Consider the following 18,709-nt stretch of genomic DNA (forward strand, 5'->3'; position numbering starts at 1 on the left):
ACTTCTTTTATTCTGTGTAATATTATGATTGTTTGTAATGCAATGTTTTTACTAAATTCTTGCTACTTTTTTAACTGTTGTGTATTTTTAAAAAACCATATTGCTATTTTTGCTCATGTTTTTTAATCCTGCATTTTAATGTTTTTCTTGACTGTACAGCGCTTTGAAACAGTGTTAAAGCGCTTTATAAATGTATTTAAGTTTAAGTTAAGTTAAGTTATTTTCCCTTATTAAGACTAGACTCGTTCGGTAATTACTCAAAATTTATATTACATTAGCATAAAAACTTACTTGGTTATGAGCAACTAAGAGCTGTTGAAAATATAAGACATTGTAAAAAAATGACTTCCACTGAAACGCTGTACGTTTTGAGAAAGAGGTAATTTCCACTAAAATATTTGAGTTCGGGGAAGACTTCAGGCATCTGAGAGCACAAAAATAATGTCAACTTTGACGACCAATTGAGCCCAAATTTTTTCAGATTTGTTTTATTTCAATGCTCATGCCGGGGAAACACCAAATGAGAATACTGGTTTTTGACACTTACCAAATGTGTCCAGTGAGAAAAAAAACCTTACAATAAGTGAAGTATCATGCCTGTTTACATTTGGCTACATGTCATTCTGATGAAGCAAAAAACACCCAACCCTTTTTCGTTTACAACCGCAATGGTTTGTTTTGACTCAGTATCCAGGATGGATGTTAATATCGTGCCCACGTACAGTAATTATGAGCTGAAGGTCAAATCTTTCCTACTCTTTATCCTGCAGATTGCTCGGAACGACAACCATTCCCCTCCGTGACCTGCTCCAGTCAAAGAGTGGCTCCTTAAATAGCACCTGGAAACTCTTAGATGGCAACAAACGACCGACAACGGTAACTATCAGGGATCCCTAGGGCTTTGGTCATACTGGGGCAATCTTTAACAGGCAACTTTCATTACAAGGCAAACCGACTGCACTGCATGTGAAAGTAACTTTTTCGGTAGCAGCAGGAGATCTTATTTCTAATTGTCATAATAATCTCCAAGATTTAAAAAATTGAAATGCAGGATGCCTTTTTTTTCTTGTAAATTTGCTTGGAACTGATTGCCTGTAAATTGTCTCGATTGACATGATCCCTTTTGTAATTTAGTTATACAGCATTCACACAAAAACACCCCAAAACAACAAATCAAATCAAATCAATCAACATTTATTTCCATACAAACACAATATACAAACTAGACATTAGGTGTTTGTGAACAAACACAAAGCTGTTCCGTGTTCTTTTGCTTGGATTATGTGCTAAAATGCACATAAAAGGTTTGAAAATGCTGAATAGTGTCTTGAGTTATGGTGCCACTTCCGGTTGATCCGGAATTAGAGGTCGACATGGGGTCATGGTAACCTAAGGCTATTCTCCAATTCCCAAGGAGTCTCTAACTGAAAACAGTTTGAAAATCGATATTGCCACACTTTGGGTTGACCCTCTGAAGTGTCATAGTTTTCGAGAAAGAAGTAATTTTCCACGAATTTGATTTCAAGACCTCAGATTTAGAAACTTGAGGTCTCGAAATCAACCATCTAAACTCACACAACTTCGTGTGACAAGGGTGTTTTTTTCTTTCATTATTATCTTGCAACTTCGATGACCGATTGAGCTCAAATTTTCACAGGTTTGTTATTTTATGCATATGTTGAGATACACCAACTGTGAAGACTAGTCTTTGACAATTACCAATAGTGTATGGTGTCTTTAATTCACTTTCTTGATTTAAGAAGAGTGGTGTACAGCTCTCCTCGTATAAAAAAAAACAATGAACGCCTGCAACTGCTGAATTACTGAGACTTTCAGTGGAGGATACCCATGCTTTCATACGTCCGTCCTGATGGACTGTGAAGGGAGTAACCCTAATTCAGCCCCAGGATTAGGCAGCAATGTTCCCCCCTGGTGACAGTTTATTTGGGTCGACAGCCAACATTCATAACACTCCACATTTTCACTCCCTTAATTTTCACACGTTTGTTTTTTCATGCTTATGGTTGATCACACAAATCTTGTTATAATAAATGTTGCATTACCATGGAAATAATAAATAGATAATAAATAATAAATAAAGAAACCCACAAACTTTACATACAACATTACCTGAAACTTGTATCAGGCATCTTCTTTATTATGTGGACCATTTATAAGTCTGAAATTCGGACCCTGATATTTTCATAAGTGAAAGCTATTTTGTTTATTTATACATTGTAATAAACTAAGAGGTACCTAGCAAGATATCATACACAATTTTGACAGCCCATGCCTTTCAAACAAATCAAGGTTTCACTGCTGCAGACTCAAATTTTTTTAAATGATCACCACACGATTAAAATTAACTGAACTATCCTAATATGAACATTTTAGTAAACCTAAATATGTATACAATTATTTGAAATATCTGAAAAGGTCAAAAATAAATTTTTGAAAAATGACATTTGAGGTTGTAAAATGGTCCATATTTCAAAGAAGATGCCTCCACTTTTAAGTTTGGTTGGACCCTTACACCAATGTGTGTTAGCACTGTATACACGGTACTTTCCAGAGTCCTGTGAAGAACAAAATCACAAGCATATTACTCGTTGGGATTAGAAACCCACAGTTCTTAAACTGAATCATAGAGTTATATATAAGAACTAGAGGGCGCACTGGCCTATATACGCGCTCCGGCATGCGCGCAGTCTGCCATTTTCTAAGTTGACAAAACTGGCATCCCACAGCATGTGTTTGTGCGGCCATTTTGTAAGTTAAACAAAACAGCATCGCGTAGCATTTAATAAACACAAACTCCAACGTGTGTTTCATATTCAACGCGCGTACATAATGGCGCGCGCGTGTCTCCTTGCGGTCCCGTCGCCTTTGTGCGAGAAGTATCACCCGTGCGCCCTCTAGTTCTTATATAACTCTATGCACTGAAATCACTTTGTCATTTCTTTACAAAATGTCTTATTTTTTATACAGGGAGAAATTGCACTACAAATAAAATATGCCCCACCCCCGGGGGCTGAAGGACCTGCAAAAGGAGGCGGCGGAGGAGGAGGAGGAGCCAGTGCTGGTAAGACTCTATTTAAATCGGGGCTCACCCTTTAAGAAAACCCGGTGTATGTTGTCTATCACTATACCTCATACAAATTCATGACCGAGAGTCAAGTTCTTAATGGTGTTTTTATCATCATGTGCCAGGTGCTATTTTTGTTTTTTACCGAGCATACACGCGATTATTCACACACATGGTAAATGCGCATGACAAGTAGGATAGCGCGCAGGCTTTTATCATTGTGCGACCGGTCAGCCCACGTGCTATTTTACTTGTCATGCGCTTTACTGTTGTGGTACTGTTTTGTACACCCGGACGATCATCGCTCTTAGCAACATCCGACAGATAAACAAACTTGGTGCATTTTATTTCACATTTTATTTCGTCATTTTCCCTTGCTCCAAACAACTGAATATGTATGAAGTATTAAAACTAAATATAACATGGTTTTGAGGGTGACTAGTCGATATGTATGAGCTCCCCTCGGTATTGGAAGTTGACAAACTAGTTCCCTTGGCTTCGCCTCAGGAACTAGTTTGTCAACTTCCAATACATTGGGGAGCCAATATTAACTAGTCACCCTCTTACCATGTTGTATTTGTATGATAACGAACGCTATTGGCTAGTAAACAGCACTTCTCAACTTGCCCTGTGGGCTACTAAAACTTGTGCAACCGACTTGTTTATAATGCTCAATATTACTTCCTATTTACTGATGCAAATAATGTTTTATAAAAATGTGTTAATTTGTTTATTTGAGTGTGTGAATGTCAACTCATTTGACCAATGAACCGGTTGTGATCGCTATAGTACATCAGATTGACGTAGTGGTATATTGCCTTGTCTTTTACCTCTGGGACCCCAGTCTGAATCCCACTGGGGGGCACAATGTGGATTAGGTTTTCAGTCCCTGCTTTTGTGCGGGTGTTCCTCCGGAATAATTCTCTGGGGTTTTCCCCCCCACATCTGAAACTTAAACTTCCTTTCTTGTCTTCTCCCTTTGGGTTTTTTGCCAGTAGTATAGTGATTAAACAAATGAAATAAAAGGCATTATTCAGTTTGACCTTTACGGCCTGTGTAGGGACAAACTGACACCCAATTGCAGAGAGTACTTTGCGCATCTCATGCACACATGTTACTAGAACTGCTTGAACATGTGCTGCGAGACATGTACTGCGAGAAGCAGTACTGACTTGCACTACAACATGCATCCTATGCTTATTTCGCCAGCAGACCTGATACTGCACGAAGGTAATGAAGGCGATTGTCTCCATGCCCACTGGTCATTGCCTCGGTGCCCTTGAAACACTCTAGTAGAAGTTGACAATATCCTCGTAGGGTGCCCTTTAATTAACAAGGAGTAAATGCCTTGGTGCCCTTGAAATGCTCAATTCCTCATTTTAGGGTGCCATTTACCGTGGAGAAAATGCCTTGGTGCCCTTGCCCTTTCAAAATTGAATGGCCAACCTTCCGCGTTTGTTAGCCTCTTTAGGCTAATCACCATTTTCCGTTTTGCTCGGTGCAAAATGTCCATGCTGTAAGCTGTGTGAGCAGTGATGAATGCAATAGTAATGCGAAGTACGCCAATGCACAAACCAAAATTCCTTTCTATCCTGTGAAATGCATTTACGCTTAGGGTCAGCAGTGCCATGGAATTGGGCCAAGGTTATCCATGATCCAAGTTTACATACGCAGAGTTCAGTCCAAGGTAGCCATGGTAAAAAAAATTAATACTGAAAACAGGAAGTTGATTGAATCTTTTGATCTTTCATTATGAGTTATGTCCTGTGGCTGTGCTGCTATAGAGGCTAAGCAATGTGTTTACTTTTGGCTGTACAGTTACAAGATAATTAGTTCAGACTTATAGCCCCCCCCCCCTTGAACTTTTCCAGTATTACTTATGAGACTATGCCATACACTTTGTGTTGTAGGGCAGACTGTGCGCAAGCATTTGTAGAGTGTCATGGCCGAGTGGTTAAGAGCATCGAATTCAAGTTCCGGTGCGAATTCACCGGAGTGTGGGTTCGAATCCCGGTCGTGACACTTGTGTCCTTGAGCAAGATACTTTACTATAATTGCTTCTCTTCACCCAGGGGAATAAATGGGTACCTGCAAAAAAGCCTTTGGAGCGATATAAACTGTTGCCCAGGTTGTATACTCCCAAGGGAGCTGAGAAACATTAAAAAGGGATGTTATTGGCCCTATGACCAGGGCACTAATGTAAAGCGCATTGATACAGTTATTGTGAAATGTGCTATATAAGAATTTGTTTAAGCGCTTAGAGAGTTAAGTGTTAGTTATTAGGCGCTATATAAATCAAATTTTATTATTGTGTATTATTATTACTCCAAATTCGGGGACCAAGTATATCCCAACTACATAGAGTTTTACATGCGCAATTTCGTTTCTTCAAATACTTAAAAGTATAACATGGTTTATGGTTGTAAAATTTGTTTATTTTTTCTTCAGGGGGGGGGGAGGCCATTACATTTAGCAATGGAATATTGGAATATTGAGAAGGTAAAATCAATTCACCAAATCAACAAAGGAAACCTGAGAATAAGACATGACCCCATTTCCGATTACTTGTAAAGGATTAAGAATTTTGCCCAACAGTATTCTTTTTATCCTCAAACCTAACGTGTACACCGTGATGTACCTGTAATGGTTGGGCAATTTCTGGTCTGGTTCACAAATTAAGGTTTCTAAAAACTAAGCATCCTCGTCCCCAGTTTAAATTTTGCTTTAAAGTTAATTTGAACATCTTTGACAATTCTTGTGACTAATGCTGAACAAGTCATCTTTTCAACAGTGTTGAGGTTATTCTTATCAGTATTGCTGTATGGCTTAAGTATTGTTGTACAAAGTATAATGTTAATGAAAAGGATGTGTAGTTTTAATCTGGGCCCAATTTTCATGGCTCTGCTTCGAGCCAAATTCTGCACACACAATCACCATTCTTTGGCAAGTGCCAAACTTCTGCGCTAGCTGTGTTCATGTAAGCAAGGTATTCCTAGTGATGTTGAGTACGCCTGCGCACAAGTAAACAATTCCCTGCTACCCTGTGAAATACGCTTGATGTGAGCGCAGAAATCCCTGCTTTCGGTAAGCGCTGATTCTTTGCTTACAGTAAGCAGAACCATGATATTGGGCCCATGTGTGTCATGTAACATTGTTAGGCAACAGCAGGTGTTTACTTTTACCTGAATTCTATGATGTGTAAATTATTGCACAGAAGCTGTGCTTACATCCAAACAATAGCCTTGAAACGACAGGTGTGGTGGTAGTAACCAAATATTGTATCATAATAGCGAAAGTTGGGCTGAAATGTATGCACTGGAAGCCATTTTAGAAAGCAACGTTTTGGACCCTATGTCACCTGACAATTACCATTCAAGATAAGCAAACAACGGCTGAATACCCGGAACAAGCAATTTACATGTATGCAACAAATGAACATTTTGTTGGAAATCCTGTTATTATCAAGGAAGAAATTTCATGCTAAGCAAATTTTTCGTGCTAAGCAGCTCTATGAAATTGGGCCCAGTGGGGCAGTGGAGGAATTAGTAGTTTTTGCTTTAATACTGCTATTAGTTAAATTTTTTTTTTTTTTTTTGGCTGTGATTGCTTACTGTAGCTGCAGCAGACGGTGATGCAGATGAAGGAGACGAGGATGAGGATGAAGACGGTGGTGGTGATGACGGTGGCGGTGGTGATGGTGGTGATGGTGGTGATGATGATGGAGGCGGAGGAGGAGGAGGAGGCGGCGGTGGAGGAGGGATGTAAGTAGTATTATCAGTTTACGGATCTAAAAAATATCCTTTATAATCTCAAAACGTGAATAAAAGGGAATAAAAGGGTAGCGACGAGTTCTTAATCGGCCTGTTAAAACCGGCAGGGGCGTGGGTGTGCAATCAAGGCCCGAGCCGGAGCTGAGGGCCTTAATCGCACGGTTTACTTGTACAACTAATTGTTTACATGCATTTTATTGATCTCTTTGTGCGCTATGGACCGATCCGGCCTGTCAATCAAACTGTGCGCGTTCACCCATTTGACCAATCACAGCAATGATTGTGGTCGGACAAACTCGGTCATGCGTGCGCGTATATTTGGCACGCGCGGCAGTATCGTGCAGAATGTCATTGGGAGTGCTTGTACACGTGTCTTGCTCACGTGCGCGGTGGGCGGAGCTTAGTGGAAAGCCGGAACTGTCAATTGCTTAAGTGGGTTTACAAATGTCTTCATTATTATTATTGTTTTTATTCAGTGCTGGAATACGTAAGAAAAAGAAACGTCGAGGCAAGCTCTCCAAGAAGCCTCAAGACTTCCAAGTTCGTATCAAGGTGTGGGAAGCTCGACAACTGGCTGGGGGCAACATCCATCCTGTTTGTAAAGTCACCGTCTCTAACCAGACTAAGATGAGCAGAGTTAAGAAGTCTACCAACAGACCATATTGGGATGAGGTAGGTAGTACTAGTACCCCGACTTCTTCATCTCCACTCATAGAGTTATATAAGAACTAGAGGGCGCACTGGGCTATTGCGGCCTGGCATGCACGTCATTTTGTAAGTTGACAAAACAGCATCACGTAGCGTTCAATTAACACAACCTTCAACGTGTACTTCATACTGAATGGCATGCGTGTCTCCTTGCGGTCCCGTGGTGTTTGTGCATGCAGCATCACCAGTGCGCCCTCTCATTCTTATATATAACTCTTTGTCTCTACTCTACATGTTGTGCTGTTGTTTAGGTAGCCTTTAATCAAGGCGCACGCTCGGCGGCAACCCCAGATATCAAGAAAAAAGACCAGTGTGAGCAGCGAAGCCGCGAAGCCGCGAAGCGCCTTTACCAACTCGTTTATCTAATCAGTTATTCATATATGCACCTTCTGTGTGTTGCCCTCAGCACGTTACTTTTTAGAGCACCATTATGTTTGTGTGGGTCATGGGGCGTGCACGCGGCGTGTGATCTATGGTCTTGCGTCTTATTGGCCAACAACTCATCACGCTCATGCATTACGCATTACATTTCTTCCTCCAAAAAATGTGGCAAAAAGTAAAGAAAAATATAAGGCCCCAAAACGAGTTGGTAAAAGTGCTTGCGGTGCGCCGCTCGTGCTGGTCTTTTTTCGTGCATGATATCTGGGGGTGCTGCGTGTGCCTTGACTAAAGGCAACTGTTTAGGTTGATCATGAACTGACTAGCTGACTTTATTAAAACCTCCTGCTGTCTGACTATTTCATATCACCCACTGTTTTTTGTGTGTGTATATTACAGGTATTCTTCTACAACTTCCATGCAAGTCCAGCCGAACTGTTTGATGATGTGATCGACTTTCAGGTAAATTTCTTTGTAATAAGTTGATGAAACCATGGCTGTGAATTTTTTAGGATCTGTCGGGCTTGTTTATCCTGTTTTGGGAAAACACCCTATCAACAAAAAGAGCTTACATGTACCTGTTTGAGACAAAAACATATCTTGTTAAAACATTATTAGATGCACACACTTCATTTTTAAATTTCATTTTTGTTAATGTACTTTCGTTGTGGAGTCAATGACTCTATAAGAAAAAAGAAAAAACTTAATCACTACACTAGCCAAGAATCCTCAAAGAGATATTACAAAGAAGGAAGTTTCAATTTTAGATGTGGGAGGAAATCCAGGGAAAACCCTGGGAGAACTATTCCAGAGAAAACCCTAGAAAATTAATCTAGTGAAAACCCACGCAGTTAGGTAGGGACTGACAACCCACGCAGTCAGGTAGGGTTTTGTAGGGACTGAAACCCATTCCACGTGTAGTGTCACCGGGGTGGTTCCAACCAGGGTCCCTGAGGTGGAAGGCGAGGGGAAGATACCATTTCACTCATCCGCCCACACAAACTACAGAGATTAAAGGTTTGCTGGTATACAAAGTAATGATACTGAAACCTTGTCATCTTTATATAATAATTCAATTGGAAAAGATCATTTTGTACATTCCTGTGTATTTTTAAATGATTTTTTTTTATTTAAAAATAATAGTCCTCAGGAGCGCCCACATAACTAGGTCACTTGCTGACATATGGCTAGATTCCCTACGTGACGTTGTCATTACTTAATACATTCATGAGCTATTTCAGAGAACAACTGTTATGGGACAGGGTCTGCCAAAGGAATGACAAAAATGTGTTCCTTCTATTGTCAAATTCACTCATGATTATATATTATGTAGCGCATGTGACGTAACGTAGGGAATCCAGCCATATGTTAGCAAGTGACCTATTTATGTGGGCATTCTTGAGGACTATTATTTTTAAAGAAAATAAATCATTTAAAAATACACAAAAATGCACAAAAGTATTTTTTTTCAATTGAATTATTGTATATGATTACTTTGTATAACATCAAACCTTTAAAGCCATTATACACTTTCGGTAAACAGTATTGTCCAAGTCCCACACTTTGTGTATCACATCTTATACATAAAATAACAAACCTGTGAAAATTTAGGCTCAATCAGTCATCAAAGTCGGGAGAAAATAACGGGAAAACCCACTCTTGTTTCCACGCGTTTCGCCGTGTCATGACATGTGTTTAAAAAAAATCCGTAATACGAGAGTTGATATTGTTTTAATGTTTTCTCAAAAAGTAAAGCATTTCATGAAACAATATTTCAAGAGAAGTCTTTAACCATTACCATCTGTAAACCCTGTAAATTATTTGTAAATCTGTGAACTTTTTTGTTGTTGTCTGTAACGAAAGTGTATAATGGCTTTAAATGAAGGGCCCCCTGTAGTACAAGAAACAATTATATACCATGGTAATAGATTATGAATTGTATTGGCCAAGAACTCGCCACATGGTGTGCTGCAAAGGCTCATGTACATGGCTCAGATGATCATGAGTGATGTACCCCATGGGATACATTACCTTGATTGTGCCCACCGATGGTTGCGGGGGCAGGGGGAAATTGCCTTGCCTCGGGTGCCATTTAACCCTTGGCTATGGGTGCCATTTCACCCTTGGTTGTACAAAACACTGTGGACCCATCACAGCCTGCAACAATCAGGCGTGATGTTACACAGAGGCCATGGCCTCTGTTGCCCCTGGTCTTTGCCTTAGTGCCCCTTTAAAAGTTGTCTATAGACTTAGCGACTTTCCTATGGAAGGACTTGATCTCTCAAAAATGAAATTTCAGGCCTGAACAATTGTACGATATTATCAAAGTTGAGCCAGGTAATTTGCTCATGATATTTAATAATTTTAAGAATGTATTTTAATTTAGCCACACTTTGTCTCGTCTTTTAGTTGCAAATAAATAAATAATTTTATTTATTTATATTTATCCATTCCTTTGGTTCCCATTGTAGGTATACAATTCCCGCAAGCTTCGTAGCGATGCCCTGATCGGTAACTTTGAGTTGGACATCGGTACGGTGTACGAGGCTGATAATCACTGTATACTCAACAAGTGGCTGCTCCTGTCCAATGCCGAGGATGCTAACGCTGGTGCTAAGGGATACATACTCGCCTGTATGAGTGTACTGTCACAGGGTGACGAAGCAACTGTAAGTTTATCATGCATTTATATTTTTACTTTTTCTTATATAGGATTTCAGGCATTGCATGGTGAGGTATCAATATATGTGACCCACTCTGTGAAAATGAGTCAGATGTAGGCAGTAGTAATTTGGTTATATGTCTAAGCTTTGGGGTGTATCGCGTTGCTGAGTTACTCCCGTTTGAAATAAGCCACGACACCATTTTTTTTTTTTACATTTTCCACATTAAACTGTCCATAACTTAATAATGCATTGGGCGACATCTGACTCATTTTCACAGAGTGGGTCACATATATTTGGTTTGCGGTAACACCATGTGTGTATCTACATCCCAGGTAGAGTTTGTTCTTTAGAGAACTGTCTTGCAAAATATTCTACTACAGGGGCTTATCAGATTGTTTGGGAGAAACTTTGGTAAAGAGCTGTCCTGCTTTTTAACTACTTCCTAGGCGGAAGGTATAGAAAATTGGCTGGGACTACTACTTTAGCTTATAGGATTTTTCCTAAATTGGTCTCAACGTTTCGACTAGCTTGCTCTAGTCATCGTCGTATTTACCAGTTTTTCTTGCTCATGGGATGTTTTTTTACACAAGTTGATTCCCACTGTGGTGGGCGTGGCTGAGTGTTCTGACGTTGGGGTCGATACTTAATTTTTTAACTCAGGCCTTCGGAAAAAAAAACACGGCACCCACAACAATAGGAGACTTTCCAACGCTAGGCGGCAGCAGACATACCGGGTAAATTTCCATTGTTTACGTAGTTCTGAACATGCGCATAATTCTGAGAACAATGGATTTACCCGGTAAGTCTGCTGCCCTCTATCGTCCCAGAAAGTCTCCCATTGCTGTGCTGCCCTGTACCTCATGAGTATGTTCTCAAGGCCCAAGTCTCCTTTCTGCCTCTGGTTTCTTTGTTTTGCTATCCTACTTATAACGGACAACGTTTCTGCTGTAGAGGAGGTCATTTGTTCGGTCCAAGCGATCTTGTACTTGAACTGACAAGAGTTGACTGTAGCCTGATGAAAAGACTATTAAAGCTGACACCATGTGTACGTGCAGGTCATCACTTACACGTGATAAAATGTCCCTGCTCTAGAACCAAATATCATACCTGTATTAAACACACCAACAAACCACAAAAAACAAATATACACTAACTGTTCTCGTATGTACAATCGATCTTGTAATAACGGGAGTTGACTGTAGCCTGAAAAGCCTATTAAAGCTGTCATCATGTTACATGCATGTCAGCACTTCTACTGTCTACTTGATAACATATCCCCACTTTAGTACTAAATATCATACCTGTTATAAAGGATTTGGGTACTTTTTCAAAATGTCCATAGATTTACATTAAACTTACATGGTTTGAAGTTAATGATAGTGGAAAGCTTCCCTTCAAATCCTACTTACTGAGGTGCTGTAGTTTTTGAGAAATCAGTAAAACAATGTCCTGAAAATACGTTTGTAAATGATTAAAATAATTTTCGTATCATGAGCCGAAAATTATTGTCATGACATTGTTTTACTCATTTCCCCAAAACTGCAGCACCTCGGCATGTAGTATTTTCAGGGAAGCTTTCTACTATCATTATCTTCAATCTGTGGACATTGTGTTTTTTTGTCCTACAAAAGTTACATAGACCCTTTAAACACACCAACAAACCACTAAACCAAATAGACAGAATTGTACTTGTAAACATAATACTCAAATGCGATGTTGTAAAGCAAGTCAAATTCATCATACAGTATATAAAATAACATTTTGAGCAAAATGAAAACAAACAAGTTCACACCAACTGACCCAAAGTAAACACACACATCTGACTAATATCATCAATCAGAGGTGTGAGTTTTTTTTTAAAGTCACTGGATCTGTTTGGTAATTGTCAAAGACCAGTATTCTCACTTGGTGTAGGAGTATTCTCACTAGGGGTAGCCAACATGAATTTATTGTTTCTGTTACTTTTAAAATGATTGTTTCGCTCTACTCAGTAACACATGTAAATGTGTTTTTGATTTTGAATTGAAAAAAAAAGAAAAAAAGAAGAAAAAGGTGAAAATTGGGGCTTTATTGGTAATTGAAGTTGCAAGAACATAATAAAAGAAAAACAACCTTGTTGCACGAATGTGTGTGCTTTCAGATGCTTGAGAAAGGCTTAAGGCCTGAAGTCGTTCTCAGATTCAAATATTTTAGTGAGAAATTACCTCTTTCCCTAAAACTATGTTACTTCAGAGGGAGCCGTTTCTCATAATGTTTTATACTATCAACAGCTCTTTGTTGCCCGTTAACAATTAAGTTTGTATGCTGATTTATTGTTTGCGTAATTACCAAACGTGTCCAGTGCCTTTAAAGCTAGCCAAGTGTGCATAAGATCTGACTACCTTGTCAATGTTGATTTTCACTACCAGCAAAAAGAGTTAAATCAATTGTTCAAAGTCCGTTAGCATCAAAAACTGACTGACGGCAATTATGTGAAGGAAATTGGGCGTTTAAGGGTAGAATTGTGCATAGAAGGGAGGTGGTTCAGTCTACGCACAAATTTGCATAGTCTATCCTCTGATTAAAACTACCCCCCCCCCAAAAAAAAAAAAAAAAAAAAAAACAACAACAACAACAACAACAAACAAACAAACTAAAGAAGCAAACTAATCATAAAAATGTTCATGTTTTTATAAAGTTTGGGTCTACTCCAAAAATCAATGAATTAAAACATTGTGAGAAGTACTTAAAAAAACATTTCTAGAAATGAATCATGCATGATATATTTCTTAGATTTCTGAGGGTCCGTTTCCATTCATGAATGTTTTGGGCCTTATATGCAGTTAATAATAACAAGAAATGGATTTATAGAGCGCCTTAAATGCAAGCCTCAAAGAGTTTAATTAATGGAACACGTTGCCTTGGATCGGTCAAGTTGGTCTTTGAAAAGCGTTCTGTAATCGTTTGTTATAAAATGCATATGGGTAGCAAGGAGTTGTAAAAGCAGAATACAATGATCTACACAAATATGCCTTGAAATTGCGTGGTTTTCTTTTTACCTCGTCGACTAACACAGTCGGCCATTTAGTTCGGCGTGTTAGTTCGCGACGTTAAAGGAAAATCGTGCAATTTTGAGTGAATACTTGTGTGGATCATTATATTCTACGCTTTTTATAGACCAACTTGTCCGATCCAAGGCAACATGTTCCTTTAACACTGCAGTAAAATAACAAGTAAGGCTAAATATAAAGTTTAGGTGAAATGGGTGATAAACATATTATTTGGTAAAAAAAATTCACTAACAATACCTGACATTATCCATAAATTAAGTGACATGAATACAAAGACAAAAATACTGAACGCCAAAAGGGATAAAAAGGGGTGTAAAAAGAGGATATAATATGGTAATAAATAACGTCACTAAACGATGGATTTGTTAAATTTCTATGTACTGTTTAATTCTCACAATTTTTATTTTTTTTTTCAACAAGAGTATGGAATAAACGTTTTATTGAATCTTGAATCTTGAATCTAAGATTTGATGTTCTTGTGAAAATACTGTGAAAGTTTGTTGTAGACACTGTACTCAGCTGAAAGTTTCACATGTGACTTTATTTGTATTTTTTTTGATAATTTTTCCTAAAAATAAGCATTGTATTCACAAAACAAATACCTACATGTATGACCCCTTCCTTTTTTATGTTGATATATTTAGAAGCTACTGTCTGTTGTGTCAAATCCCGTTCTACTTGTAGTCAATTTGTCTTTTTCCAACCCCAAATAATATATAAATTTACTCAGTGGTCTGAACATTTTTTTGACAAATAATGTTCAGTTCATTCCTGAATTCTGATTATATTCCATCAAAAAGTCCTTGAATTAGAGCTTTTAAGGGCTCAGAAATTCATCTTTGAAATGTACAGACCTAATTCATGTTGCTCTCTGATGACGTCATGTTTCAAATTTCACTGCGAAAGAGTTTAAAATAAAAATTTTTATTTTTGACCCCATTTTATCGTAAGGTTAAGGACTTATTATTTTCTCCATCCACTTTTTATGAGTACCTGTCGTAACAGTGAAGAGATGTTGTGTCTTGGAAGCTAGGGTCACTTATTCATGTGGACTGTACCGTGGTACCTGCAGAAGTTACAGATGTTTCAAATTTGACACACTATAAATAATATCTACCAGGTTATCTGCTGAGTTGTATTAACCTTTGAACGCAGTATGCCAATACGTTCATACCAACATGTATGGTCATCCAGTCCGCGACTGTAACTAACTGCTTAAATTGCGTGTAATACTGATATTGGCTGCTCTCAAACTTTTCTAACATGGTATTAGCCCTAAAATGTCAACCAAAGCCGCAGAACCAAAACAAATGGTGTGTGTATTTGGGTTAGCGCACTCGGTCCTGGCAAAAAGATTACTCCAAATCCACTTCATATTAAATGCAATTCAAATCACAACCACCATGATAATGACAATGTTGACAACGAGTGCAACCTTTAAATATGGACCAGCGAAAAAACTGGCAGACTAGTGACATGACAAGCTAACGGTCCTGTTGGCCAGACGCTAGTCACAGACAAAAGTGAAGGGCAGTGAACACTATTGGTAATTACTTAAAATAATTATTAGCATAATACCTTATTTGGTAGCGAGTAATGGGGAGCTGTTGATAGTATAAAACACTTTGAGAAATGGCTCTCGAGGAGAGAAGTAATTTTCTGAGAATTTGATTTCGAGACCTCAGATTTAGAATTTGAGGTCTCAAAATCAAGCATCAGAAAGCACACAACTTTGTGTGACCATAAGGGTGTTTTTTCTTTTATTAACATCTCGCAAATTCGACGACCGATTGAGCTCAAATTTGTACAGGTTTGTTATTTTATGCATATGTTGAGATACACCAACCGTGAAGACTAGTCTTTGACAATTACCAATAGTGTCCGGTGTCTTTAACTTAAAAACTGACTTTGTAACAAGCATTGGAGAGCTGTTGATAGTATAAAACATTGTGAGAAACGGCTCCCTCTGAAGTAGCATATACTTTGAGAAAGAGGTAATTTCTCACTAAAGTAATAAAAGACTTCTAGCCAGAAGTATTTTATTCCTTTATCTGAAAGCACACAAACTCGTCCAACAAGGGTGTTTTCTCTCTCATCATTTTCTCACAACTTCGATGACCAATTTAGCTCAAATTTCCACAGCCTTGTTATTTTATGCTTATGTTGGGATACACCAAGTGAGAAGACTGGTCTTCGACAATTACCAAACGTGTACCTTCCCTTTAAATTAATATGGACCAGTGAAAAAACTGGCAGACTAGTGACATGACAAGCTAAAAGTCCTCTTGGAAAGACGCAAGTCACAGACAAAAGTTAAGGGCAAACCCCAGTTAAAGCCACCACAACTCACATAAGCCACATCACACTGGTATAACAGTCTCTTCACTGGTTCCTTATGCCTTCTTAAATTGTATTTACCCCCTAAGAGACCATAGCGTGCTAAAGCGGTCAGCCACAAACGACTTTCATAATGCCCCAAGCAGCCACAAACGGTTGCAAGACTAATTGTGCAGTATAAATATCATTAGGTCACAAACATATTGCATTTGTGAAGAAAAAAGGAGTTGTTAAAAACTGCGGTACAAGTTTAACTACAAAAATAAACGACACGTTGTAGAAAAAGTCATCTTAATGTTTCAATGTCATCACGAAACATCCAACCAAACACCATGTTTTTGTAATTAACAAAAATTCTATGTCTAGTTATTATTACTACCAATTTACCAATATTCAGGCATGCAACTTTTCTCCGAATCAGCTGATTTCATATTCAGTCTGATGGTCTGCGCACAAATTCATGCATTTATGTTTCAGACAGTAAACATTAATACCCAGAAAAACACAGCTGTTGTTGCCAGCTTTTACTGCAGATGGTAGACAAATTGTAACTTTATACGACCTCCCTGTTGTGCACACATTCGCAGGGTATTTATTTCTGAAACATTTTTATGGAATTTTGGGTTGTGTTACCTATTACATTTCAATTCAAACTCACATTTATTTCCGAACTTACATTAAAAACACTGGACACTATTGGTAACTGTCAAAGACTATTTTTCAGAGTTGGTGAATCTCAACATAGCCATAAAATAACAAACCTGTGAAAATTTGAGCTCAATGGGTCGTCCAAGTTATGAGATATTAATGCAAGAAAAAAATACCCTTGTCGCACCATCATGGTCACATGAAGCTGTGTGCTTTCAGATGCTTGATTTCGAGACCTCAAATTCTAAATCTGAGGTCTCGAAAATCAAATTTGTGAAAAATTACTTCTTTATCAAAAACTTCAGAGGGAGCTGTTTCTCACAATGTTTTATACTATCAACCTCTCCCCATTACTCGTTACCAAGTAAGGTTTTATGCTAATAATTATTTTGAGTAATTACCAATAGTGTCCACTGCCTTTAACGAAAGTTTGTAAATAACACGTAGCCAAAATGAATTTAAGTATTTACCACGAATCAAGTATGGAGGCATCATCTAGAAGTTAGGCTTGTTGTTGTGAGATGACTGATGGACAGACAAACAGAAAGTAAACTGGAAGAAGAAAGTATGGACAGACTGGTTGAATATAATACTTATTGCATAATCACAACTATTTCTCTAAGAACAAACTCTACCTGGCACTGGCAAGTAGATACACACATGGTGATACCGCAAACCAAATATCTATTGATACCTCACCATGCAATGCCTCAAATCCTATATTTCTTATACAATTTTTTTTCTTATGCATTTTGTACAATTACGTATTTATACGCTTTATAACATTAGTGGCCTGGTATCTGGGCCAATGAAATTCCTTTAATCTTTCTACCTGGGGAGTATTGATCTAAAGTGGTGCCCCGAAAGCTTTTTCCGACACAAAGTCAACCTCTGCATGTTACTACTTTAAATACGATTTATATCCTATATTTTCTTCAAATATTACTGTTCTTTTGTGGATGTGTTTGATAGTTTAGTAAAAGGAAAGTTTTCCTCTTGAAATCAATACTTAATTAGTTTTTATTTTATTTCAGGTTTTCAAGAAATGTGACGATTCTGATGACATAGAGACGTGAGTATTTCTTCCCAATAGGATAAGGCCAAGTAAAAAAAGAAACATGTGTAGTGTTCCCGACCGCTTCCTTTTTATAGGCCGCCTCTTTTTTATTTTACTTATTTTTATGAAAAAGTTTTTTTTTAAACGATCTCAGTTCAACAATCTGAATGGCTTGTCTGAATGTCTTGACCAAAATGTTTCAATTATGTATTGTGTGTTTGAGCAGTAGAAAAAAACAATGGATATTTGACATTTTAAAAAGAATGGCGGCCATCTTGAAATAAAAAAAATATATAAAAAAAAAGCCCCTCCTCCTTCCTTTTTTGAGAAACCCGGACGCTAAACATGTTTCTTTTTTTACTCGGCCTTACACAATCTGAGAAGCATTCTCAGATTCAACTTTTTTTAGCAAAAAAACTGATTACTTGTTACCACATAATACTTCTAAGTGAAATGTTTCTCAAAAAAGCTTTATACTATCGAAAGCTGCTGTAGGCTTAAGTAATAAGCCCTGGTTTTCACACCATGGGTAGACAGTAAACCCCCAAAATATACAATTCGATTGAATTCAAAATTTGCAGGTTATTATCTTCAACACTTGCTCTGTGAGATGTTGAGTTATGATGACTTCAAAAATGAATCGCGATATCATCGAAAAACCCGATATATTTTTAAAGATTAAAAAAAAGCAATATAGCCCAAGCTTATAAGCTTCTAACCAACAGTTTTTATTGCTATTAATATTATTAAGAGTGATTACTTTCTTTTTCGTTTACATGATTTTTGTTGTCATTTTTGATTATGCAAGTAGTTTTACGATTGAGTTTTTGTATTTCCAGCAATTTGCTTCGACCAGCCGGCATGCAGTTGAGGAAAGGAATGTTCAACGTAAAAATCTACCATGCAGAAGATATACCACAGAGTAAGTGGAATCATTTAAACATCTATAAATTAATTATTAAATTTGTGGGAAGAATCAACAAGACAGCAAGGCTTGGTGCTCAAAATGT

General features: G+C 37.9%; 1 protein-coding gene across 7 annotated transcripts in view; it reads left to right on the forward strand.

Moving 5' to 3' along the window:
- Positions 1-18,709, forward strand: part of LOC117294633 (myoferlin-like) — a 144,103-nt gene that overhangs the window by 19,843 nt on the left and 105,551 nt on the right. For all 7 annotated transcript variants that reach the window (XM_033777128.1, XM_033777127.1, XM_033777132.1 and 4 more), the window contains 8 exons: positions 771-876; positions 2,989-3,082; positions 6,702-6,846; positions 7,332-7,527; positions 8,341-8,403; positions 10,413-10,610; positions 17,677-17,714; positions 18,539-18,621. In XM_033777128.1, coding sequence (XP_033633019.1) covers positions 771-876; positions 2,989-3,082; positions 6,702-6,846; positions 7,332-7,527; positions 8,341-8,403; positions 10,413-10,610; positions 17,677-17,714; positions 18,539-18,621 — 923 coding nt within the window. The remainder of the gene's footprint in view (positions 1-770; positions 877-2,988; positions 3,083-6,701; positions 6,847-7,331; positions 7,528-8,340; positions 8,404-10,412; positions 10,611-17,676; positions 17,715-18,538; positions 18,622-18,709) is intronic.

The sequence above is a fragment of the Asterias rubens genome, chromosome 9 (genome assembly GCF_902459465.1).
Source record: "Asterias rubens chromosome 9, eAstRub1.3, whole genome shotgun sequence".
Classification (NCBI taxonomy): domain Eukaryota; kingdom Metazoa; phylum Echinodermata; class Asteroidea; order Forcipulatida; family Asteriidae; genus Asterias; species Asterias rubens.